The 24,835-nt window shown below is 50.2% G+C and overlaps 14 protein-coding genes across 14 annotated transcripts; 5 read left to right on the top strand and 9 right to left on the bottom strand.

Moving 5' to 3' along the window:
* Window positions 1-236: 236 nt before the first annotated feature.
* Window positions 237-1,160, bottom strand: HPODL_04801 (Prohibitin-2; the record flags this gene model as incomplete). The annotated part of the gene is made up of 1 exon (XM_014081152.1): window positions 237-1,160. One exon carries the CDS (start codon window positions 1,158-1,160, stop codon window positions 237-239), a length of 924 nt encoding a protein of 307 aa, XP_013936627.1.
* Window positions 1,161-1,264: 104 nt separating this feature from the next.
* On the top strand, window positions 1,265-1,984 carry HPODL_04800 (Protein with ankyrin repeats; the record flags this gene model as incomplete). Its single annotated transcript, XM_014081151.1, has 1 exon — window positions 1,265-1,984. One exon carries the CDS (start codon window positions 1,265-1,267, stop codon window positions 1,982-1,984), a length of 720 nt encoding a protein of 239 aa, XP_013936626.1.
* A 73-nt stretch (window positions 1,985-2,057) lies between these two features.
* Window positions 2,058-3,542, top strand: HPODL_04799 (Zinc finger protein zpr1; the record flags this gene model as incomplete). The annotated part of the gene is made up of 1 exon (XM_014081150.1): window positions 2,058-3,542. The coding sequence occupies one exon, from the start codon at window positions 2,058-2,060 to the stop codon at window positions 3,540-3,542; it is 1,485 nt and encodes a 494-aa protein (XP_013936625.1).
* HPODL_04798 (Calcium-channel protein CCH1) lies at window positions 3,543-9,620 on the bottom strand (the record flags this gene model as incomplete). Its single annotated transcript, XM_014081149.1, has 1 exon — window positions 3,543-9,620. The coding sequence occupies one exon, from the start codon at window positions 9,618-9,620 to the stop codon at window positions 3,543-3,545; it is 6,078 nt and encodes a 2,025-aa protein (XP_013936624.1).
* Window positions 9,621-9,787: 167 nt separating this feature from the next.
* On the bottom strand, window positions 9,788-10,162 carry HPODL_04797 (uncharacterized protein; the record flags this gene model as incomplete). Its single annotated transcript, XM_014081148.1, has 1 exon — window positions 9,788-10,162. One exon carries the CDS (start codon window positions 10,160-10,162, stop codon window positions 9,788-9,790), a length of 375 nt encoding a protein of 124 aa, XP_013936623.1.
* Window positions 10,163-10,409: 247 nt separating this feature from the next.
* Window positions 10,410-10,761, bottom strand: HPODL_05130 (uncharacterized protein; the record flags this gene model as incomplete). The annotated part of the gene is made up of 2 exons (XM_014081147.1): window positions 10,410-10,606; window positions 10,644-10,761. 2 exons carry the CDS (start codon window positions 10,759-10,761, stop codon window positions 10,410-10,412), a joined length of 315 nt encoding a protein of 104 aa, XP_013936622.1.
* Window positions 10,762-10,866: 105 nt separating this feature from the next.
* HPODL_04796 (uncharacterized protein) lies at window positions 10,867-11,466 on the top strand (the record flags this gene model as incomplete). The annotated part of the gene is made up of 1 exon (XM_014081146.1): window positions 10,867-11,466. The coding sequence occupies one exon, from the start codon at window positions 10,867-10,869 to the stop codon at window positions 11,464-11,466; it is 600 nt and encodes a 199-aa protein (XP_013936621.1).
* Window positions 11,467-11,517: 51 nt separating this feature from the next.
* Window positions 11,518-11,850, bottom strand: HPODL_04795 (uncharacterized protein; the record flags this gene model as incomplete). The annotated part of the gene is made up of 1 exon (XM_014081145.1): window positions 11,518-11,850. The coding sequence occupies one exon, from the start codon at window positions 11,848-11,850 to the stop codon at window positions 11,518-11,520; it is 333 nt and encodes a 110-aa protein (XP_013936620.1).
* Window positions 11,851-11,977: 127 nt separating this feature from the next.
* On the top strand, window positions 11,978-15,205 carry HPODL_04794 (Isoleucine--tRNA ligase, cytoplasmic; the record flags this gene model as incomplete). Its single annotated transcript, XM_014081144.1, has 1 exon — window positions 11,978-15,205. The coding sequence occupies one exon, from the start codon at window positions 11,978-11,980 to the stop codon at window positions 15,203-15,205; it is 3,228 nt and encodes a 1,075-aa protein (XP_013936619.1).
* An 81-nt stretch (window positions 15,206-15,286) lies between these two features.
* HPODL_04793 (Nucleoporin GLE2) lies at window positions 15,287-16,402 on the top strand (the record flags this gene model as incomplete). Its single annotated transcript, XM_014081143.1, has 1 exon — window positions 15,287-16,402. The coding sequence occupies one exon, from the start codon at window positions 15,287-15,289 to the stop codon at window positions 16,400-16,402; it is 1,116 nt and encodes a 371-aa protein (XP_013936618.1).
* Window positions 16,403-16,461: 59 nt separating this feature from the next.
* HPODL_04792 (uncharacterized protein) lies at window positions 16,462-18,069 on the bottom strand (the record flags this gene model as incomplete). The annotated part of the gene is made up of 1 exon (XM_014081142.1): window positions 16,462-18,069. The coding sequence occupies one exon, from the start codon at window positions 18,067-18,069 to the stop codon at window positions 16,462-16,464; it is 1,608 nt and encodes a 535-aa protein (XP_013936617.1).
* A 39-nt stretch (window positions 18,070-18,108) lies between these two features.
* Window positions 18,109-18,543, bottom strand: HPODL_04791 (Transcriptional activator FLO8; the record flags this gene model as incomplete). The annotated part of the gene is made up of 1 exon (XM_014081141.1): window positions 18,109-18,543. One exon carries the CDS (start codon window positions 18,541-18,543, stop codon window positions 18,109-18,111), a length of 435 nt encoding a protein of 144 aa, XP_013936616.1.
* A 445-nt stretch (window positions 18,544-18,988) lies between these two features.
* Window positions 18,989-20,353, bottom strand: HPODL_04790 (ALG3, RHK1 mannosyltransferase; the record flags this gene model as incomplete). Its single annotated transcript, XM_014081140.1, has 1 exon — window positions 18,989-20,353. The coding sequence occupies one exon, from the start codon at window positions 20,351-20,353 to the stop codon at window positions 18,989-18,991; it is 1,365 nt and encodes a 454-aa protein (XP_013936615.1).
* A 72-nt stretch (window positions 20,354-20,425) lies between these two features.
* On the bottom strand, window positions 20,426-24,556 carry HPODL_04789 (Phospholipid-transporting ATPase DNF1; the record flags this gene model as incomplete). The annotated part of the gene is made up of 1 exon (XM_014081139.1): window positions 20,426-24,556. One exon carries the CDS (start codon window positions 24,554-24,556, stop codon window positions 20,426-20,428), a length of 4,131 nt encoding a protein of 1,376 aa, XP_013936614.1.
* Window positions 24,557-24,835: the final 279 nt, after the last annotated feature.

The following is a 24,835-nucleotide window of genomic DNA, read 5'->3' as shown; positions in this document are numbered from 1 at the left end:
AGACAGGAAAATTAGGCTTGTAAGAGACGAGGGTATTATAAATAGGACCGCTGGTGCTGAATATTTCTCAATGCAGTACCAAACACCGCGGCCAAAGCTGGCATTCAACAGAGATCTGCTCAAAGCCCTGCCGTCGCCAACAGACGCCCACTTATCGCCAGTGTCGAAAAAAATTTGGGAGCACAGGTCCAAGACGATAAAGATTGATGCTATAAACAGGAATTGTGCTAAATAACTTATTTCTTGGTAACTCTAGAGTCGGTCACAGTGTTCAACAGCAGTGCCTCGTTATCCAAAATGACCTTGTTTGGAGATCTGGCCAGGATGCTGGCAATTTCCTTGGCTGTGTCCAGTCTCTTGAGCTCGACATAGTCCTTGGACTTCTTGATGGCCTCACCAATCAGCTGCGCCGACTTCGCGTCACCCTGAGACTTCACCACCAGACTCTGTTTCTCCTGGATGGCCTTGTCCACAATAAAGGCCGCCCGCTGGGCGTCCTGCTGGGCAATCTGCTTGGCTTCGACCGCGCTCGAGAACTCCGGAGAGAACGTCATGGCCGTGAGCGAAACGTCGTCCAGCAAAATGTTGAAGTTGGCCGCTCTTCTCATAAGGTTCTCACGAACAAGTCTCGACACCTTCTCTCTCTGTGTAATGAGCTGTGCAGCATTAAATTGTGCCACAACCGCCTTCAGAACTTCGTTCACAATCGAGGGAAGAACTCTTTCGTCGTAGTCTTGGCCCAACGTGCGGTGAATTGTAGGCAACGCACTAACCTCCGGTCTCGAAAGCACTCTGCACGTGATGTTCACCATCTGCAAGTCCTTCGTACCGGTCAGCGAGGCAATGCTTCTTGGCTTGGCACGGATCTCGTAGATTGTTGGGAATTGAAGGAAGGGAATCTTAATATGGGTACCTTCGCCTACAACTTCAGGACGAACACCGCTCAATCTGTCATAAATCACCGCCCTTTCACCACCGTTCACATTGTACAGAGCATTGTCAAATAACAGTGCACCACCTCCCAGCAGAAGCAGTCCTCCCAGGCCAGCAAAGAAACCCAGCGGTGATCCAGGTGGCTTGCGGCCACCCTGGCTTTTGGCAATTTGCTGAGCTCTTTTCTGCAAATCTTGGGCAAATTTGTCCCACCCTTGGTTGTTCATAGTTTGATATTAGTTGAAGTAGAGAATTTGAATTTGCCTTCTGGTACTTTTTGTGGGTGAGACACGACACGTTATTTCGTTAATTAAATAATATAAAGGTTATCATGTCATTTGAGCTTCACAAGGCTGCGCAGGAGGGCAATGGACTCATTGTGGACGGGCTAATGAGCCAGGATCCACGGTTGGTGCTTCAAAGTGATGAGGACTCCAGAACACCGCTCCATTGGGCCTGTACGTTCCAGCACGAGCAGATCGTCAGACGACTGCTGGCTGTTCCAAAAAGCCAGTTCGAGATCGATATTGACCACATGGTCGACGAAAGCGGATGGACGCCGTTTCACATTGCCTGTTCCGTGGGGAACCTTGAAATTGTGAAGCTGCTGGCGCAACATGACCCTGCTCCAGATGTCAACCTGGCCACCAGCAGCGGCCAAACGGGGCTATTTTACGCTGTGAGTAAGGGCCACTACGACGTGGTGGAGTACCTCGTCACGGAATGTAAGGCCAGTGCCAGAATAAAAGATAAGCGGGCGCAGCTACCATTGCACCGTGCTGCATCCATAGGAGCGGAGAAGATCTGCGAGCTACTGATCAAGAAGGCTAACTCGCCGCTCAATGCTCAGGATATTTACGGGTTCACTGCACTTCACCATGCGCTCAGTGAAGGACATGGCGATTTGGCATTGAAGTTAGTGAAACTAGGGGCAGACTTCAGAGTGGCAGACAAGGATGGCCAGTTGCCTGTGGACGTGGCCGTTGACGACAAGGTGCGCAAGTTTTTTGTGAAAAGTCTCCAGGACGAAGGATTAATCGAGTCAGCCTAAGGAGACTTCTAAGAACAATCAGGAATACTCCGGAAAAAATTCCTATCACCAAAAAAATTATTTTAATAATTTTATGAAGCGGAACGAGTCTTCAGATTCTACCAATTCAAAAAAACCAAAATTACGTATGGGAGAAGACCAACAAGCAAAGAAAGAAGAATTCTTCCAGCCTGTCGGACAGGCCGCAGAGGAAGTCGATCACGAACAGGTTCCTGAAAACGATAACGATGGCATCAGAATGACTGGTGCTGAGGACGCCCAGGGCCATCCTGTCCAAGAAATCGATTCTCTTTGCATGAATTGCCACGAGACGGGAGTTTCACGCCTGCTGCTCACCTCGATTCCATATTTCAGAGAGATAGTGGTGATCTCTTTCGAGTGTCCTCACTGCGGATTCAAGAACTCGGAGATCCAGCCGGCTTCCACCATCGCCGAAAAAGGTAGCAGGTACGTGCTCAAGATTGAGAACAAGGAGGACTTCAACCGCCAGGTGGTCAAGTCAGACTATTGCACATGTAAGTTCATCGAGCTCGACATTGAAATTCCCGCAAAGAGAGGTCAGCTGACTACAGTCGAGGGACTTCTGTCCGAAATGGTGGAAGATCTCGAAATGGATCAGCCGCAAAGAAAAGAAGTTCAGCCCGAAATCTACGAAAAAATCGAGCAATTCCTCGCCAAAATACGGTCTGTTCTCAACGGAGAGACGGGCTTGCCATTGACGTTCCTGATCGATGATCCGTCTGGCAACTCCTGGATCGAATACGTTCCGGGCGAGCCTCAGCACAAATGGTCTGTTGTTGAATACAACCGTACGCCTCAGCAGAACGTGATGCTGGGTTTGGTGTCTGCGGACGAAGTTGCTGCCCACGAGCAGGAACAGCAGCAACAACAACCTCAAAGAGTCAGAGCTACAGGATTTATGTCTGATGAGACAGATATTGAAAATTTTGCCAATGAGGTGCAGGTGTTCCACGCTACATGCTCTTCTTGCTACGCTCCGTGCGAAACTCATATGAAAGTTGTTAATATTCCTCACTTCAAGGACGTGATTATTATGTCCACCACCTGCGAACGTTGCGGATATAAATCTAATGAGGTCAAGACGGGAGGTGCCGTGCCTGACCGCGGAAAACGTGTGACGCTCTATTGTGACGACCCTGAAGATCTCACCAGAGACATTCTCAAGTCTGAAACCTGTGGACTGAAGATTCCCGAGCTCAACCTGGATTTGACTCCAGGAACGCTTGGCGGAAGATTCACCACTTTGGAAGGTCTTTTGCGCCAAGTCAGAGACGAGCTGCATTCCCGCGTGTTCCAGGAAACTTCCGACTCCATGACTCCCGAATCCAAAGCCAACTGGGAGAAGTTCTTCGAGAGACTCGACACCGCTCTTGCTGGAAAAATGAAGTTCACAGTGATAATGGAAGACCCATTGGCGTCCTCGTACATCCAAAACGTGTATGCACCGGACGACGATCCAAACATGAAGGTGGAAGAATTTGAGAGAACTCGTGAGCAGAACGAAGAGTTGGGACTCTTGGACATGAAGGTGGATTAGCTATAGATGGCTCTCGCTTCTTCTGCTAGCTGGCGGCACGATTTGCTCCTCTATTGGGTCACTGAACGGGTCATTAAACGGATTCAAACTGGTTTCCGAAACACTTCTGTATAGCTCATTATTATTAAATGGATTGTCGTAATCGTCTCCATGGGTTCCATAAATATCGTCCTGGTCAAAAATCTCTGTGGCGACCCGCCGGTTAATTCTTTGCAGCGGTGGATTGCTGCTTTGGTTCAGATTTCCAATCAACAGTCTCAGCCGAGACAACACCATTTGAATCGTCGACTCGATCTTCAATTTCCTGGCCACCTTGTTGATTTTCTGGATCAGGACGTACCTCTTGACGAAATCCTCCAATGTCAGACACGTACTGTCCTGGAACCGCGAATAGTAGCCTATCTGAAGTAGGAGTTTGGTGAACTCGATCTTCGGCCCATCGCTGGTCTGCACCATTTTGAGATACGCCTCGATAATTAATCTATTGTACCGACGTCTTCGTTCCTTCACCTTGCGGAAATCGATTGTCGCCATGATCTCGTCCAATTTCTCAAAATCGTACTCCAGTTGATACGGATCGTTGCTGTGCTTTGTGATCCACTGCGAGGTGATATTTGGAATCGAGAACTTCTCGGGGTAAACTTTATAAGACAGCACTCCGTCTAAACTGCTCAAAAATGGTTGCAGCTGAGACGGGTCAAGGAAGCCAGACCCATCGGGATCAAACTCTCTCCAGGACTTCTTGAATTTGCGGATCTCTTCTCTAGTCAACAGCGAATGAGGTCCAGACGAATTGTACACATAGCTGAAACTGTTGATCACCACGGAAATCAGAATGTTGAGGAAAATGTACATCGACAGAACGTTCCACGAAAAAAATAATATGTGTGCAGAGACGTTCTGGCCGCAATCAGAGCTGTACCGACTGACAGCACTGGAGCAGTAAGGCGCATCTACTCTGAAATCGTCCATAATGTAGTTCCACCCCTCGCCAAAACTCACTCTGAAGAGTAAAATGAGCGCTTTTGTAACTGTACGGCAATTCCTGTTGCCTGTCGTGTTCGCGCCCAGTCTGGTGAGTCCGAAAACCTGATTCAAAGCAATAGCATAGACCAAAAAAAGGACCAGCCAAGTGTATATCAGCGCCAGCAGCGTTGGAAGACTGGCAGACGCGTATCTGAACAGTTGGTTGAAAGTGTCCACCCTCGGAATGAGGAAAAGTAGCACTCCCACGAGAAACAGCTTGTTGATGTTAGCGTAGACAGATTGTCTGGAAACGAAGAAGGCGACCGCCGACATCACACAGGCACCAACCACAATGATGAGTCGCGAGATGTTCCAGCCGTTCCTGAAAAATAATTTAGGACCCAAAGCATAGAGCGTCAGCACAGTGTCGCATGCGAGTCCCGTGGTGGACAGAGTGGTGATGGCGTAGCGGAAATTGTTTTCGGCAATATTTGCTGGGTAGAACTCCACCAATAAACCAACCACATGAATGAAATAGAAACCGTTCACTATGCTTGTGTAGGTTTTATTTTTATCCACCACGAGGTGGTAATACGCTTTGCGGAAGCCGCTCATGGAAGATTCGTCTTTCCGTTTGGAGGGATGCACCTGGCTCAAAACACGTTTGACCTCGTACCAGGCGCGCTGTTTGTCGTTCAAAAACGCTGTTCCTGTCTGGACGGAGTAGTTATTGATGATAACAGAGACGAACAGATTGAGAATGATGACGATGGAGCAGAAAATGAAAATGATGACAAACAATCCATTTCCCGGACTGGCAAAAGTACTTGGCGGTTGTCCACGCGCAGTGATGTTCATCAAGTTCAGCAGCAGATCAGTCCAGCCTTCGAGCGAAATGATCTGGAACAGAGATGAGAGCGAGCTGGCGAATCCATCAAAGTTCAGGTACGGATTTGAGTACACTCTTGGCGAGAGAACGTCCCATTTGAAGACTTCGTTGGGGTACTCTAAAATGCAGTTGTCGTAGTTCGAAGAGCTATCAGAGCAAGTGGCCAGCTTTCCAACAAATAGTTGCAGACCCCAGAGAGAGAAGGGAAACAGCAATGTCATGGAGATCAGGACAGCAGCTAGCATTTTGCGTGCTCCTGAAATCACTGCGTAGTTGAAGTACTCTTTTGATCTTCTGGTGATGGTCAGCAATCTGAGTCCTCTCAGGGCTCTTGCTTCGCCGACAATGATCACAAGATTAAAGTCTCTGTAGATTTCTCCAAATGTGGTGATCCAGAACGATATCAGCACCACAAAATCAATACCGTCCCAGGCAGACCTCAGGTAAGCGTTTGGCGTGCGGGCAAATCCGTCAGCTATCACTTTGATCAGGAACTCGAGCGTGAATAAGATCGAGAAAAATAAATCCACTTCGGTGACCCAATTCCATGGATGTTCATAAATAAAGTTTTCTTTCCTGTACAGTGGTGTCACGTAGCACGCCAAAACAACCACCACCACTGTCGCAAGAAACATCAGGACATAGAAAGCATCACGGACTTTGGGATACGGATCGACTCCGTCCATTCTCTTTCCGTACGCCGGAGACACTATCCGTTGACAGAACCGGCGAAGAGGATGATCGGGATAAAAGTAGTGTAATGTCCTGTTGAACTCGACGTGCTGGTCGAGATACGCGCGTTGTTTGAGCTCCTTGTCTGGATCGAGGTTGTTTTCGTCAAAAAGACGGAACACCTCGCGAGTCGAGCTTTTCCTGCCAGGGTTCACATCGAGCTCTCTGTAGTCAAATCCAAGCGAAAAGTCGACTTTCGAAGTGGTGGCAGAAATCACCCAGTCTCTGATCCAAACGAAAAGGTGAGAATTAGTGCAGTATTCCTCCAAACGAGCGTACGGCTTCCATTTGCGCAGCAGCTTCAGACACCTAGAAAACAGGCCTTTATGTTGCTGCTTTTCCCTCTCTTTCTCATCTTCCAAAAAATCACCAGGAGTCATATTGCTTTGCTCCAGAAGATGCGTCATGTGTTCGATCATCTGCGACGTGCTGATGGCCCTCCTTCTCGTGCTTCTGAACCACTGGCTTCTCAAGTCGTCAAAGAGACCAACATGCTTGTTTGAGTTCAGTTCGCGGACCAGTTTCTGGTAGAACTGCTTGATTTGCATCCGTTTCTTGTTGGCGTCGTTGACACCCAAGTTCTGAGTGATGATGGCTATGAAAATGTTGAGGACAACCATGTTGGAAAAGATGAACCAGCCAATCAGATAAACCGCAACACACACCTTCGTAAAGGTGTTCTTACTGCACTGTTGGGCAAGATACAAGATACTTGTCCAGTTTTCGGTGGTGGTGATGGTATAAAGCGAAAGCACCACATTGGGCAGGTTGTACATGATCAGCTGGTCGCTCTCCAGATACTCGTCAACGGGAACAAGTCCCTCAAACAAACGCGCACAAACAATTCCCACTAGGTAGAGCACAAGGATGAAAAAAATGCCAAGGTCGATGAAGGGCCTGAAGTTAGAGAAAACGGCTTTCCAGGCGTTATGGAGCAGACCCCTAGCGACCACGAGTCTGTAAAACCTGAAAATAAATAGAACAGACGTCCACCCATAAGGCCCTTCCTCTGGATTTAATTGCAAGTTTGCAATCACCATGGTGGAGATGGCCAGCAAGAGGTCAATTATATTTCTCAGCGAGTAGAAATAGACCTTGATGTTTCGGCCAAAGAGTGCCATTTTGATGGCAGTTTCTGCAAACAGACACACAGTGATTGCCAGCTCCATGGTTTTCAATCTTCTCCAGCTCTGATCGTCGTATTTTGTGGAGACCAGCGCCTTGTTGATGAGATCTACTATAACCAGAATGTTGAAGAACGCACGAGTGGAACAGAATTTCCGCAGGTAGTCGTGGTGTGCCATGTAGTCCTCGTATGCGGCACTCAACGCTTTGAAATCAAACTCCCAGGCCAGAATGCGTGTCTTGCGTGACTGCCGTGCATTTTTCATGTCGTCTATGTGGACTCGGTAGCAGTTGATGATGACGGCCACAATAAGGCTCAGCAGCCAAACCACTAGAATAAAAATGCCAAAAATAAAGTATAGAGAGGCAGCCATCTCGTCACTGTCCATGGTGTCGTACATGATATCCGTAAACGTGTTGGCACTCAGGATAACAAACACCATCTGCAACGAAATGAAGATGTTGTCGAATCCTATGGTGTTTCCGTATGGGTTCTCACCAGAGATGCATTTCGAGTTCACCGGACAGGTGAAACCCTTGGCATAAGGAAACGTCTGGTCGTTGTGTCCAGGGATATATGGCTTTTCTTTGAGTGTTGTTGGGTCCAGGTAAGATCCACAGAACTGCATGGAGTTCTCGTAAATGTCCGTACTATTGCTAGGATTGGTCCAGACACAGTGTCTTCTCAAAGACGATTTGAAAGACTGGACTCCAATGATGGCAAAAAGCACCCAAAAGACACACAGAACCATAGTGGCATCTGAAGCTTGGTGGCCTGCTCTGCGGAGCGACTTGAGGATCAACCGGGTTCCATGTGTGATGTTGAGCAGTCTCAGAATTTTGAGACACATGAGCGACCTGAAAATCATGCACTGATGCTTTATGTCCAATTTGCGGATGCTGATAAAAAGCGAAATCCAAAACGACACCACAGAAATAAAGTCCACCTTGTGCCAATCGGACCTCAGAAACGCTCGCGTTCGCTTGGCGGGCTCTGTCTCTGCTCCATGAACAGTCACTGTTCTGAGTGGCCGGGACTGCGCATAGTCCTGGTCCGCTGCCTTGGGATGTGTTAGATGGAGTTTTTCGCCGGCCTTTCGCAGGTATCTGCGCAATAAGCTCTCTTTCTTCTCCAATTTCAACTCCTTGAACATCTGTGAGTCGTCGAAAAAGCCAAATGCCACCGATTTGACCAATATCTCCGCCGTATACACCACATAGTGGAAAAACAAAATATAATCCACCCAGGTCCACCCTCCATTGTGAACGTAGCCTGCCTCGACTTTCCACTGCTGAATGGTCAACAAAACTGTTTGAGATATCAAAAGCAGCGCAATGATTTGGTCACAGATCGGTTTTCGCGCGATTTGCAGACAGCATATTCTGAAGTTCGAGTTGGGTCCGAAAATGCCAAATGACTTGCCAAATAAGCGAGGAGTCTCTTTTTCTTGAGTTTCTTGCGACGAAACGTCGTCTTGCTCGCTGGGAAGTAGCACGGTAGTCTGCAAAGAATGGTTGGCCGCCAAACTGTTCTTCGAGTGGGTGGAACGCCCCAGATCATCCTCATAATCCGAGTATTCACCCCAATGCATATGGTCGTCATCCACAAAGTCTCGACGCTCGCTCAAGTCAATATCGTCGGTGAGATCCATCTCGCCATCCTGCTCGTCTCCCCGAGCGTTCAGCCGCTGCGAAAACTTGCGGAAAACAGACGATATCTGCGAGGTAGGTGTCACTGGCTGGACCAGACTTTTTCCTGTTTGGATGGACGTCACGTCCAAACGCGACATGTTGGTTGATTCCGGCACGTCCAGCTTGCCACTGAGATCCGCCATTTCGATATCTGCGTTTCCGGACTCTAGATCATGAGAGTTTCCCGTTCGCATGTGTAGGCCCGATTCCAGCGAGGAGGCGTCTGACGGCTCACTGAGAGGCATCCACAGGTCGCTGGTCTCTGCCAGAGCCAGGTTCAGGCCCTCCGAAAAATCAGAGTCCATCTCCTCGTCTAAAAGAATGGGTATGCGGTCATTGTCTAGAATTCTGGTGTTGCGGAAACGCGAGCTTGTAGGCGAAGGGGAGACCTCAAAGCTGCGAGAATGACCTCTTTGCGGCGACGGCTGCTGTAGGATGTTTATAAGATCGTCTTCGGATTGAAGATCAGTGTGGACAGTGAGCTTGGGCAAGATCCGTGACTTGGAAAAAGATTTCGAATCGTCAATATCGTACAACGAAGACCGTTCTCGAGGCGGCAGATTCGAGATGTTGTTTGAGTCTGTCGAGATCTCAATCTGGGGCACCTCTCTGTCGTGATTCAGAGGAATATTCTCTGAATCAGACGACCTCCGTCGATTATTGAACCGATCCATATTTAGAAATAAATTTACGATTATGCATTCTTATAGATGCCCCTTATAAAAAGCTTATGGCAGAGACACTACCGCGAAAAATTAGCCAGGCATTATTATATTGAGGCCCATAAATTCAAATTAGATAAATAGCATAGTGTAATAAAATCTTGGAACAAATAAACCGCTCATTCGTTCATCTCGCTGCTCACAGAGCCAATCGAGCCAATCGACCCGATCGAGCCCTTTCGGTCTGCCCACGAGTCCGGCTGGAGGCTGCCCACTATATGCTTCTGGTTCTTATCGTCAATGTAGCCGTCGGTAGTCGACCGGATGCCGTGCATCTGGCCATCGTCGCCACGCACGTTGATCACTTCGTCCTTGTGGAAATAAGTGTATGGCACGTTTTTTAGATTTGGCTGTGTGTCGGAGTTTCTGCGGCCTTGATAAGATTTGAATTGCTCCTGAGGAGTGATTGTGGTTGGATTATAGTGCGTGCCCGTATTGTTGACACCGTTTTGTCTTGTTTTGTTCTTGTAGACCCACCTATCGAGAAATGACATATTGGAAAAATGATATTGGCTATGTACTAGGGTGCCAGGTCCTTATATACTCCAGTGGCCGGCCATGACATGCTGCAGCTTGGGCAGAATTGCTTCTCTAGCAGTGCAGCAAAAAAGGTGGAAAACTCAATTTTTTCTCCATCTCCTCACGATTATCAATGACCGAGCTATGACTAGGTTTCAAACGGGGTCACACTACTCCTCTTTCTTACCCCAAGATTTCCGCATCTTGAGCTTTGGCTGATGTTTATTCTGCTTTGTCTCTCCGCTGCCCCTCCCGCTGCTGGTTCAAGAATTCCATTTTCTTTTTGATAAATTTGTCTCTCTCCTCGTCGACATACTCCTGCTTCTGGCGCGATTTTATGCATTCTTTCATCTTGGTGGATTGCTTGCGACATTTGAACCACACTCCGTAACCAGCCATATGTTCGCATTTCACAAAGTCTAGACATTAGTCGGTGGCCTGATGTTCACTACTTACCTTGCACAAACTGGTCGCATGCTTTCCAGGTGTTGTCTCGCCAGTTTAAAAAAACCTCTTTTTCCTCTTTCGGCGTGAGCATCCATGGAGGGAGGCCGTCTACGCGTTTGCGGTCCATGCTGATCAGTCAAATTTAATAATTTGTATTTTTCTCACTTTCCAGTCTTTGCGGTGCAAGGGTTGGCCCCAGATAAATTTTGTTTGTTTATTATTTGTTTTATCGATGGGTACGCAGTTTCCTGGCCTCAGTCTGCCGATAGTGCAGATCCGCAGCTTCTTTGATATCCAGAAAGACCTCTCCGCCATAGACACAATCAATAATAATCTGAAAAAGCTAGAATCGCTGCGACAAGAGGAGCTAGATAGACATCAAGATAAGCTGGACGAGCTGCAGCGTGAGCTGGAGCACTTTGAGAGCTCCATTGAAGAGCTGAAAAACAACCAGAAGTCCAAGGAGGTCAAGGAAGAACTGCTCAAGGTGGAAGACCTCATATTCACGATAGCAAAACATCTCACAAGTCTTAATATGGAACTGAACGCGCTCAAGTTGAAGTATAATCAAGACCTTGTCAAACTGGAGAACCTCCAGAACCAGCTGGCCGAGCTCGAGCAGCACAGCATCGAGACAGACGCAAACAAAAATGTTTCGGAGCGCAGCAAGGCGCTCAAACTCAAGCTCTACGAGAGCCTCGGACTCAAGCTCGACTTCAACAGCAAGCAGGTGCTGGTGCTCAACAAGAAATCGCAGAAAACTAATGTTCTGAACCTCGATCAGGGCTACGACGAGATGTTCATTTCAGAATACATCTGGGATAATATATGAGCATGCGCAGTGTATTTATCATATGTACAATAGAGAGCGGCCGAACGACGGCTACACATTGAGAGGTTGTTTTCTGAGAGGAATCTTGGTCCATTTCGGCACAAAGTGGATTCCCTTTCTGTATTTTCTTGCGTACTTGCTGAAGACCGTGTACTTGTTTCTAGGCGTCATCTCGCTCTCCTTTGGGTACTCGGTCATCAGATGCTCCACTCTCTTGGACGACATTCCGTTGGCCTGCAATCCGTCGTACAAGGCTTGGATGTTGGCGTCCACAAGCTGCATTCTCTTTCTGTGTCTGTATTTCTGGAACCTTGAGAGTCTCCATGGTTTTTTCCATAGCAAACCGCCCAGCGCCACGGGCGACATTCTGAATGGACCAAACATTATCGGCTGAAATAATAATCAATCTTTTTTCAGCTCTAAAATTTTCCACTCTCGCTTCACCGCCACCAGCGCCACTCGTTGACAAATTTTTCCCCGTTGGCGATTCAAAATAAGACTCACTCATACTATGTCTGAAGAAGAACCGCAGTCTTTCTCCTTCCCAAGAGAGGAGGAGAAGGTTCTGGCTTATTGGAATGAGATCAACGCCTTCCACAAGTCTCTTGAGCTGACTAAAGGGAAGCCGCAGTTTGCCTTCTACGACGGTCCTCCGTTTGCAACAGGAACTCCCCATTACGGCCATATCCTCGCTTCGACCATCAAGGACATTGTTCCGAGATACGCCACTATGAACGGCTTCTACGTGGAAAGACGCTTTGGCTGGGACACCCACGGGCTGCCTGTGGAGCACGAAATCGACAAGAAGCTGGGCATCAAGTGCAAACAAGACGTCCTGGACATGGGCATTGCCAAGTACAACGAGGAGTGCAGGTCGATTGTGATGACGTACGCAGAGGAGTGGAGAAAAACCATTGGCAGACTCGGAAGATGGATTGATTTCGACAACGATTACAAGACGCTGTATCCAGAGTTCATGGAGTCCGAGTGGTGGGCTTTCAAGCAGCTGTTCGAGAAGGGAGCGGTCTACAGAGGTTATAGAGTTATGCCGTACTCCACGGGTGTGACCACCTCGTTATCGAACTTTGAGGCCCAACTGAATTACAAGGAAGTTAACGATCCAGCAGTCACCGTTGGATTCCCATTAAAAGACGATCCAAAGACTATTCTTGTTGCCTGGACCACCACTCCATGGACCCTGCCTTCTAATATTGCTCTCTGTGTGCATCCCGAGTTTGAGTATGCCAAGATTTACGACGAGGAGAAGGATGTCACCTACATCATGCTTGAAGGTCTGATCAAGAGCCTGTACAAGAAGCCAAAGGAGGCAAAGTACAAGATTGTTGGCAAAATTCTCGGTAAAGAGATGGATGGTTGGAAGTACGAGCCGGCGTTCAACTATTTCTACGACAAATTCAAGAACACCGGATTCAGAGTGTACTGCAACACCTTTGTCACAGACGACTCCGGTACCGGTATTGTCCACCAGGCGCCGGCTTTTGGTGAGGTCGATTTCGAGGCTGCTACTGAGGCAGGCGTCATCAATGAGGACCTGGCTCCTCCTAACCCTGTCGACGACGACGGAAGATTCACTCAGGAAGTGACCGACTTTGCGGGACTTTACGTGAAGGACGCCGACAAGGAAATCATCAAGTATCTGACTGCCAACGGACGGATTTTGCTGGCGTCCCAGATCCGACACAGCTACCCATTCTGCTGGAGATCCGACACTCCGCTGCTTTATAGAGCGGTTCCTTCGTGGTTTGTGAGAGTCAAGGACATCGTTCCCCAGATGTTGGAGGCTGTCGACAAAACCAGATGGGTTCCTTCCAACATCAAGGATAAGAGATTCTCCAACTGGATTGCCAATGCCAGAGACTGGAACGTTTCTAGAAAGAGATACTGGGGTACTCCATTGCCCTTGTGGGTTTCGGACGATCTCGAGGAGATTGTCTGTGTTGGCTCTTTGGCTGAGCTGAAAGAATTGACCGGCGACTACTCCATTACAGACATGCACAGAGAAAATATCGACCACCTGACGATTCCTTCCAAGAAGGGCAAGGGTACTCTCAAGAGAATTGAGGATGTGTTTGACTGCTGGTTCGAATCTGGATCCATGCCGTACGCCTCGAAACACTATCCGTTCGACGAGGACAAGGAAAGGTTCACGGGCGCGTTTCCAGCCAATTTCATTTCCGAGGGTCTGGATCAGACCAGAGGCTGGTTCTACACTTTGACAGTGCTGGGAACCCATCTGTTTGGCAAGGCTCCATACCAAAACGTTATTGTTTCCGGTATTGTTCTTGCTGCTGACGGTAAGAAGATGTCCAAGAGACTGAAGAACTACCCAGACCCAATGAACGTGCTCAATACGTACGGTGCTGACGCCCTGAGACTGTACTTGATCAACTCGCCTGTTTTGAGAGCCGAAACGCTCAAATTCAAGGAAGAAGGTGTCAAGGAGGTGGTTTCCAAGGTTCTGCTGCCATGGTGGAACTCATACAAGTTCCTGGAAGGACAGGTTGCCTTGCTCAAGAAGAACGAAGGAATTGACTTCAAGTACGACCCAGAGTCCAGATCCGAGAACGTCATGGACCGCTGGCTGTTGGCGTCGATTCAGTCGCTCATCAAGTTCATTCGTGTTGAGATGGAGGAGTACAGACTGTACACGGTTGTTCCTAAGCTGCTGAATCTGATTGACGAGCTGACCAACTGGTACATCCGTTTCAACAGAAAGAGACTGAAGGGAGAGAACGGTGTCGAGGACTGTTTGAAGGCCATGAACACGTTGACCGAAGCGCTGTTCACTCTCGTGAGAGCCATGGCTCCGTTCACGCCATATCTGGCCGAGAACATCTACGGCAGAATGAAGGTGCTGTTTGAGGAGCAAACGTTGAAGAAATACGGCGAGAACACCGACTCTGTGCACTTCTTGTCGTACCCGATTGTCAACGACTCTCTGATCGACGAGAAAATTGAGCTTGCCGTGTCCAGAATGCAGAAGATTATCGACCTGGGCAGAAACATCAGAGAAAAGAAGACTATCTCGCTCAAGACCCCTTTGAAGGAGCTTGTTGTGCTGCACTCTGATCCAGGCTACCTTGAAGATGTCAAGGCATTGCAAGGCTACATCAAGGAGGAGCTGAACGTCAGGGACCTGGTCATCACATCCGACGAAGACAAATTCGGCGTCGAGTACAAGGCGGTTGCCGATTGGCCGGTGCTGGGCAAGAAGCTGAAAAAAGACGCCAAAAAGGTCAAAGACGCTCTTCCTAAATTAACTTCGGACGAGGTCAAGGAGTTCCTCAAGACCGGCAAGGTCGAGGTGGCAGGTATCGACCTTGTGGAGGAGGACTTGGCTGTGCTCAGAGGCTTGCCAGAAGACAAAGTCTCTGGTGGCCAGGAGGTCAGAACCGAGGGAGACGTGCTGGTCATTTTGGACATCAACATGTACCCAGAGTTGCAATCGGAGGGTCTTGTCAGAGAACTGATCAACAGAATCCAGAGACTGAGAAAGAAGTGCAACTTGCAACAGACTGACGAGGTGCTTGTGCAGCTGGATATCCAGAAGGACCCGATCGGACTGGCTGACGCCATCACTGCCCACCAAAGCGTGCTGTTGAAGGCCACCAGAAGACCGGTCGAGACGTACGCTGAGACGTCGAGCCCTGTGCTTGGCGAGGAGGAGACCAGCATCAGCGATGCTCTGCTGAAGCTGCGGCTGTTGAAGCTTGATTAGATTATGTAATTTCCGACGTAAGCAACAAAGAAAAAAAACCGTCTAGATGAAGAGCTATTTTTTTTCTCAAATAATACACAAATGTCTTTTGGAACTCGGTCACTAGGAGCGTTTGGCACGAGCTCCCTAGGCGGGTCTTCGGGGACCGGGACTGTGACGTCTGCTGGAACTCTCCAGGACCTGCAAAATGACATCGTGGTCCCCAATGGGCCGGAGGACTCGATTTCGGATCTTGCGTTTTCGCCTGTCGCTGAGTTTCTGGCCGTGTCGTCGTGGGACCGTAAAAACAGAATCTACGAGATCAACACGGGGACAGGACAGGTAGAGGGGCGCGCGCTGTACGAGCACGAGGGCCCCGTTTTGAGCACGCGGTTTTCTCTGGACGGTGCGAGGGTGATCAGTGGAGGAGCTGACAAGCAGGTGCGGCTGTTTGATCTCGCGTCTCAGCAGCAGCAGACAATAGGACTACACAACGATACGGTTAGGGTGGTGCGGTATGTGGAGTGCGGGCCTACTAACACACAGTGTGTTGTGAGTGGCTCGTGGGACAAGACCATCAAGTACTGGGACATGAGGCAGCAGAACCCGATTTGCACGCTCAACATGCCTGAGCGCGTGTACGCGATGGACTCGTCGCAGAAGTTGCTTGTTGTTGGCACTGCTGAGCGTCACATTGTTACAATTGACTTGAACAATCCGGACAAGATCTTCAGACAGAGCATGTCACCGCTCAAGTACCAGACGAGAACGATCGCGTGCTATCCGAAGGGTGATGGGTTTGCGGTGGGGTCGATTGAGGGCCGTTGCGGTATCCAGTACGTGGACGAGCTGCAGCAGAAGGAGTTTGGGTTCTCGTTCAAATGTCAGAGAGAACAGAAGACGGCGTCGAAGGAGGTGAACATATATTCTCTCAACTCGATTGCGTTCCACCCTGTGCACGGGACATTTGCCACTGCCGGCTCGGATGGAACGTTCAACTTCTGGGACAAGGACGCACGGCACAGACTAAAGGGCTATCCGCCGCTGGGTGCTACTATTCCGGTTGTCGGGTTCAACCGCACAGGAACGATCTTTGCGTACGCCTTGAGCTACGACTGGAGCAAGGGCCACGAGTTTAACCGGCCTGACTACCCTAACGTGGTGAGACTGCACCCTTGCAAGGAGGAAGAGGTCAAACAGCGGCCAAAAAGAAAGTAATGTACAGTACGTAAACACATCACCGGTAGTGAAATAAAAGATACAAAAGCTAAAACGCTCTATAGATCTCCGGTTCCGACAGATTCTCCCCAGTTGAAGACCTCCGTGAGGCCCAAATTGCCAGCATTTTCCTGGTCCGCCGTGAGAAGTGAGTCGAAATCGAAGATATCATTAGAGGCGGTGGAGAAGTCATGCAAAAAGGTCGATGCGGCCTGGTCGTTGACGGCAGAACTTGGAACATCAGAACCCATGTGCGACGAAGACGAAGAAACGGGTCCTTGGACCTTGTTGAGCGACGAGCCGTTTGTGGTTTTGCCTGCTGTACTCGATAGGATAAATGGCTCGTCCTCCTTAATGGTTGGAGTGGTGATACTGTTCTTTCGCTTGATTCCTTTTTTGCCAGCCATCACTTGAGAAGCAGCGACTGTGGACGACTGAGGAGTTTGCTGTGGAGTGGTGTTCTGTGGAGTAGGAGGAATGTTTGTCTGAGGGGTTGGCTGGTTGTTGGCCGGGGTCAACGGCGTGGCAGGAACAGAGGACGAATTTTTGCGTGCCTTGCGCGGAGCCTTCTTTTGCTTGCCGTTGGCCGGTGGGCCTGCCCCGTTGGCAGGCGACTTGGTGGTTGGAGACGCCTTTGTTGCCGGAGATGCTCTCTGCTGCATAATCGAGGCGGCCGCGTGTTGCGGCGGCATCTGGCTCAGCATGGCCGAATACTCGGTGAACTGCGCGTTGCTAGGGGAGTTCGGGTCCTTGGAGTCCGACACGTTGCGGTGCACGTCCAAACGTCTGCGATTCTGCGACTCCATCAGGCGGAGCTGTTTTTCGTAGTCTTTGATGGCGGTATCGTTCACCCTGGCGGCTCCTGGATTGTTCTGCTTGGGCATCTCGTGGAAGAAGTCATTAGGGTTCGAGAAAGTCTGTGAATGCTGAGGCACGTTTGGCGGAGGAGGGGGAGGATGCTGCTGGTCGTGCTGCATGTGCACAGACTGCTGGTGCATCTGCTGGTGCATCAGCATTTGCTGCTGGGGCTGGCCTTGGAAGTTTGGAATCATGTACTGGTTAAACTTCTGCTGCGACTGGCCCTGCTGAGCAGCCTGCGCGGCAGCAAACATGGCGTACTGCTGCGGAACACCAAACTGGTTGGGGATCATCATTCCCTGCGGCATTGGCATTGGCGGGTGTTGCTGTTGCTGTTGCTGCTGCTGCTGAGAGCTCATGGCTATGTTGGGCGACGAGGTCTGGTTGATCTCTGTTGCGCTGCCGTTACCAGCAGTGTCCATCCTCTGGCGTTTCGACGGGGACCCTCTCTGCGAAACGGCCTGCGCTGCCACCTGTGCAGCCTGGGCCTGTTGCGCGATCTGTTGCTGCCTGAGCGTGTTCATCTGGGCCTGGGCGGCCGCCTGAGGATGCATCGGCATGCTCTGGCCCTGCTGTTGCTGGGGCTGCTGCTGGGGCTGTTGCATGCGAGCGTTGACCCGTTGCTGCTGGGCCATCGGAACCTGCTGCGGTGGATGGGCCATTTGCGCCTGCTGCTGTTGTTGTTGCTGCTGGGGCATCAGGACACCGATATCCTGAGCTGCAGACGTCACCGGCGTGCCCGTCATCGAGGTGTTGTTGCCGTTAATGACCGTGGAGGCAGCTGCCACGGCGGCGGCCTGCTGGCTCATCAGATGGTCCTGCTTCTGCTTGAGGTTCACGTAGTGGTATTACTGCGTGGCGTTCGTGGTTCCGCCGCGCTGGGTGCGGGCGTTGAAGACGTCCCAGAAGATCTGCCACCACTCGTACAGAAAGCCTTGCGGGGCGTCCATGGTCATGAACGACGCAGGCAGGTCGGAGGTGCCCGTGGCGGAGCTGGATGGCGAGTTTGTCGGCCTCTTCTCGCTGTGGATCACCGGGATGTTGGCCTCTTTAAAAAACGCGCTTGCCGTCGCTGTGAATCCAGACTTGAGGATGAAGTCGTAGACGTAGGCGTTGAGCAACTCCCTGGAGTTGACGGCCGTCGAGTCCGACACAGTGGGCACAGACGATACCGACGATGAGGACGGATGCTGTGTGTTGTTTGTTCCCGACGAAGAATTGCTCTGCTGATCGTTCATAGACATATGGCCTTCTGTTGCCTGGGGAGTAGCGTTCTGGCTCATTTTTGTCAGCTGGAAAAGTCCAGATATCTACCTGACACAGAGGCGACCAAATTAGCACACGAAAATTCTAGGTGCACAAGGGGAAGGGTCTGTTGAACAGAGTCGGAGTTTTAGGGTCTGCACAAACTGGCACTAAAAATCTCCTGTTAAACAAACGGGTACTGTCAGTAGTGTCACCGAGTTCTAATCTAACACCGCCGCTTTGTCGTCGTGGACAGGTGTGGCTTAGTTTGCGAGCTGTATGCACTAGTTTCAATAAGCACCCACGGAAATCAAGTCAACCTCCACTAGGAAAAAAAGCTATTTTTCTGTCTACTTGAATGGTTCAACAGCCTTCGCCAGACACACTCACAGGCCGGGTAACACGCAAATATTGACAGTTTCCCTGAAATTTGTTTATTACGGGCACCGACCGAAATTCGCGGCCAGGGTAGTGCGAGAAATATTATTCCTGTTTTGGTTTGCCGAAGCCACACCGGAGCTGCGACAAAACGACTGTCGCAAGCACTGCCACCAGGGTAGCCGAGCTGGCCGCTGTGCTTGGATACACGTTCCAGCACCACTCGTGGACCACCACGAGCGCCGTCTGTGCGTACCACGGCAGCCCGCCCAGCTGCAGCAGCATTGGCAGCGAGTACATATACCAGGCCAAGAACTGGTAGTGCAGCGAGCGCGCGAACAGGACGCCGATCAGGTTCGACGTCGCCATCACCCAGAAAATGTATCTGCCGCTTTCTGGGGACAGTATCACGTTTTCGGGGCCAATGGTGTTTTTGTAAAAAATCAGTGCGTCTCTGATAAATTTGGTGGATGGTTTTCCCGTGACAGATTTATTGGTCCATTTGTACACCGCGAAAAACGTCAATGCGGCCGTGTGCGCAAACAGCAGCGACGTGTGGAACTCGCGGCTGCGGAAAATGGGCTCCGGCACAAACTTCCAGTTGACCGTCCAGCGATACAGGAAAGCACGGCTGAAGTCGAAAGCGTTCTGCAGGAAATGTGCTCTTGTGGACTCCGAGGCGACCAGGAAATTCCAGTTGATGCCTGCCTGCACTGCACACCCGAAACCGATCACGGCGAGCGTGTGCAGCAGGTTTTCGCCCAGGATCATGTACACCACCACCAAGTAGCCCGGCAGATACAGCAGAGCGTTCATTTTGACGCTGACGGCGGAGCTGAACAGCTGTGCACTGAAGAAGGTGAGCACCGCGCCTAGAGGGCTCTTCTTGCGCCGCCAAACTGCCGCCTGCTGCAGAACCACGATCGTGGCCACCATCAGAAACGTGGCAAAGCAGTCGTTGAACAGCCGCAGCACGTAAATCGAGTGCAACCTTTTGGATAGACACAGAAAATAGAGCACGTACGGCTTGAACCGCACATTTGTCTGGAAATACGCAACCAGCGTCAGCACAAATGTCGCCAGATATAGATACCTGAATATCTGCTGGCCAACGTACACGTTGTCCATCCCGTTGGTGAACCACTTCATCCACGAGTATATGTAGACATGTCCGCCGGGATACACAATTGGGCCTGTGTCGCCGCTGATTTTGGCGTAGTCAAGCTCTCCGGCCTCAATTTGGTCGATCTGTTGCATGTACGTGCTGTAGTCAATCTCGGTGTAGGGGACAAAATGGATCACGGCCTTGAGGAGAAGCGACTCTGCGACGGTCAGAAGGACGGCAATTGGCGCGGAAAATTCAGGGTTGTTGAACAGCGACAACAATCCAAATTTGATGTCACCCAGGACATTTTCTAAGTTGAGCTCCGGTTGCGTTTCGGGCTGGATATCCGCATTTGTATCTGCCATCTCGTACGCTCCTGGATCAAAAAATTAAATAAAATGACATTTTCTATACAAGTACACCTCGCACCAGAGGTTTTATCTGGAGAGCTGACTGTTTCTCGTGTGCAGTCTCATGAGAGTCTCTGGGGACGTGATACCCGCAAGCTCGTGGCTGGTGCGGATCATCTGTGACGACGATCTGTGCGACGCCTGGCCCGACACGACCATGCTCTGTCTAAGAGTTTCGAGCGGCGACTTGTAGCCCGGCGTGAGCTTACCGATCATCTTTTTGATCGTGTTTCTTCTTGGCCGCGTGGCCAACGACTCGTCTGCCTCGATCTCCTTCTTTTCGTCGGTGAGTATGTCGTCGGACTGAGACGTGCCAGAGGCCGATTCCGACGACGGCTTGTTCGTCGTGACGTCTGTTGGGTCGTAGTCTTCCGAGTAGCTTTTGTAGGCGCCCATGGCCACGCGTTCTCTGATGATGTCTATGTCCTTTGGTCTGTAGAGTCTATTGAATATCTCGTAGGTGAGACGCGGCAGCACTGACAACAGGACGCCGACAAAGAACGTGCACCAGAAGGCCACCGTGCCATAGCAATTGGAGGCAGCTTTGTAGAACTCCTGCGAGGCAAGCGACGAGGTCCAGATTCCTGTCCAGAAAAAGATGAACAGAATCGAAAGGCCCACGATCAGCACAGACAGCCAATCCCATCGTTTTTGCATAAGCAGCACGTACAGGTCGCACGCGGCCACAGAAATGTGCGCGCAGAAAACACCCACCCAGAATCGATGGTCAACGTTCAGTCCTTCCTGGTTGACGAAAGCGGCGGAGCGGAACAGAAACCAAGGGAAGAAGAAGGCGATAAACGACTGGAAAAGACCGTCCGCCATGTAATACAGGAACCGGAACGGCGACCACTCTGTTCCAAGGATCCCCGTACGATACAATTCCGGATTCAGCAGCGACACATGCGCAGGAACGTCCTGGTCCAAAATTCCCAGGAAAATGACGGGAAGAGACGTGAATGCCAGGTTGAAAAACATCAGATACGTGTACTCGTACAGGTACGAGCCATCGAAGTTGTTGAAGATGCCGTACCAGAAGAGAGCCATCACGAAGTTGACGTTCTTATAGAAAAAGCATGTGATCATTTCTCCGAGTCTCTTGTAAGACCAGCGTCCGTGCACAATCAGTAGTCTGACGAGGAACCGGAACTGGCCAATGGCGTAGTCGCTGGACATGACGGCCTGACGACCCTCCTCTCCGGCGATGCCGACTCCAACGTTCGCGGCCTGGATCATGGCCACGTCGTTGGCCCCGTCACCAATCGCCAGAGCCATCACTTTCAGCGTATTCTTGACCATCAGGACAACCTGCGCTTTCTGAGCAGGAGACACTCTGCAACAGAGAACAGAACGGCATTGTTTGCAGAGAAGAAGAAACTTTAGCTTTAAATCGGGATCTTCCAGAATTTCCTCCAACGAGGCACCGTCAACTATGATCGCGTAGTCGCCACTAGGAGGAGAATGGTCTTTTCTGGCAAGCGCAAGATCTTTCTTCGTGCCCTCCATGCCAAATTTCTCCGACAAATAACGTGGCACCAACGCCGATGCTCCTTCCTTCTCGGATCCTCCCTCGCTGGCCTTGATGACCAGCAGCTCCATGTCGTTGTCCAGCAAGTTGCACGAGAATCCGATATTAATTGCCGTCTCCACCTTGTCACCAGTGAGCACCCACAGCTTGATTCCTGCCTTCGAGAGTGTCGAGATCGAGTCCGGCACACCGTCTTGCAAACGGTCTTCGATGGCCGTTCCTCCCAGCAGAGTGAGCCCCTTCTCGAGCTCGTCCGCAAGGGCCTCCATCCGCTCTTCTCTATCAGCTTCGATCGACACACTGGCCTCTTTGTATTTTGAATGCCATTCGTTGAAGTCCTTTTCGCTGATCTCTTTTTCCGCAATACACAGCGTTCTTAGACCTTCTTGTGCATACTCGCTCAAATGTATGGCTGTTTTGCTGAGCATTTCCTGATCGGCCTTTGGATCCAGTCTCTCATAGATGACGTTATCAGCACCCTTGGAATAAAGCATGATACGGCCTTCTGGAGTGCGCAAAACCACCGACATTCTTTTTCTGGTGGAATTGAACGGAATGACCTCTAAAAGCTCGTATTCCAACGGCTGGTTCGAATTGTACATCGTCACAATAGGACCCTTCCTGGTACGGTCCCGGAAAACAATGCCCAAGTCTCTGGCAACAGCCACCAACGCAGCCTCGTCAGGAGACTCAGCCTTGAACTCCAGGTACCCGTCCTCACCCTTTTCGGTGATCACCGTATGACACAACGCGAGAACAAGCATGAAATTCTCGTTTGCTCTCTTGCGCGACTTGTCGGCAAACGGACCGACGTCCTTGAGAAACTCGCTAGAGACGAAAGTGAGTCTTTCGGCGTCGAACTGGTCGTTACCAATTTTTTCCAGCTGCGTAATCATGTCTTTTCGATCCTGGGTGATAATCTTGCGCATCTTCTCAATTTCCTCCACTACATTCACACCCGCACGCTTGTCCATCCCCTGCTGGGCTTCCGTGTACGCCAGACCGTACGACTTGCCCCCGATGGTGCATTTTTTGAACTCCATCACGTTCTGGGTCAGAGTACCGGTCTTGTCACTGAAAATGTACTCTATCTGGCCGAGATCGTCGGATATGTTCCACGATTTCGGGGTGCAGGGAAAGTCCAGGCGCGGATAGTACATTCTGACGTCTGCGTAGATGAAGTAAGCCTGTACGGTCTTGATGATCTCGATGGAAATGTAGAGGGAAATAGGAACCAGCGTCTGGTATAAGATGATGGCGACAAAAAAGGCGACCACGCCGTTGGCTGCAGAGCTCCAGCCGGCCATCGGCTTGTACTCAAAATAATCAAACGAAGTATTTCTTTTGTCGTAAAACAGTCCATTGATCAAACCAGAAACAAAACACAGGACAAATAGCACAATGAAGTTGATGATCACAGACAGGTTCAACTGGCTGGACATTTTGGACTTCTTGGTGGGCGTGATGCCCGAGTTGAGCATAATTTTGGTGTCATTTCCGGTGGCAACCACGCAGCACAGAGCCCATTTTGTATTTCTCAGGGTAGATCCTCGTAAAAGAACGTTATCGTAAGTCACTGGCTCCTGGGCCTGGTGTCCATGGGTATCCGTTTCCGACTCGTACGCCGTGTATTTGACCACTCCCCTGAATTTGTACAAGTTAGTGTTGGGAGGCTCTGTTTCGACCACCATCTGCACTCTTTCGAAATCGGCAGCGTGTTTTAGGCCGACACCGCAGAGCAGAGAGTGTTTAGTCTTGAGGTTGGTTTCTCCGTCCAAGTTCTTTGTTTCGATGTAGCACTCTCCAAACTCATCACTTGTAGATAGCAAAATGCCGTCCGCAGGCACTTCTTCGTTGTTTCTCACTCTAATGATATCGCCGACAGAGATGTTTTTCCAGAAATTGTTTTGGAACCTGTGCGTCATGGTTGGAGTGATGTTGGGGTTCGACACGGTATTGGGATGAAACGGGGATAGTTTGGCCCGCCTCGACCTGGAAGTGGATATTGACTGTCTGGGGGTATTTGGCACCGACGAGCCGACGGTGACCACGCGTTCTAGATCGCTCGTCAAGAGGGCATTCATCCGTGCACGCTTCTTGGACTGGCCCGATATCAGGTAAAAAATGGAGTTGGTTGCTCTTGTGCACGCTTTTTTGAACCGTCGCCAAGGCCCAACATGGTCCACAGCAACGTTCGGGTTGTGCATCCCCATTAGCAAATGGATCCGCGAGTTGTTGAGCTCCATGTCGGACGCACCTCTTCTGTAGTCCTCAAACGCGTCCTTGATGGCCGTCAGAACGACAATCACAATGAGCGGCACAGCCTGCATCCCGGGATTTTGCACTCCAAATATCTGGAAAGCTCCCAAAATGATAATAAACAGGAAGTAGGAGTTGGCGATGTTGGTAAACTGGAAAAAGATGTTCTTCGGAAGGAACGACAGCGGCGTGTACTTGGTGGTCCGAATCTTGTTTCTAGGGTATTTTGTCCTCGGAAGCTGAGTATCGGGATCAACCATGTCTTCCGGAAGCGGAAGGTTGACGAAGATACGTCGTTGCTCAGAGCGCAGTTCGTACTTCCGGCCGTATCGCCATTGCCACCAGTGTTTTTTGTCCACTTTGGCACTCATTTGTAAAATTAGCGGGTAGGTTGTAGCAACGAGAGCTGGTATTAAGCTGATTAATTATTTGTGCTCCGTAATTTAACTTTCAATTCCGAGAGAATAGATTATCTGATATCATGCGAATGGATCACGTTTTCGGGTTTTTGATGCAAACTGTAAGCTGTCTGCAATAACCGAACGGGCTGCGGTCTTTGCTGGCTATGGGGGCGAAAGAGAATAAGGGGTTATCTGTTTGTGTAACAGTTGAATTTTTTTGTGGTTCGTGCTTATGTAAACATATGGAGG

Source organism: Ogataea parapolymorpha, chromosome II (genome assembly GCF_000187245.1).
Source record: "Ogataea parapolymorpha DL-1 chromosome II, whole genome shotgun sequence".
Taxonomy (NCBI): Eukaryota; Fungi; Ascomycota; class Pichiomycetes; order Pichiales; family Pichiaceae; genus Ogataea; species Ogataea parapolymorpha.
Note: the sequence above shows the minus strand (reverse complement) of the source record. Positions and strands in the feature narration are given on the sequence as shown.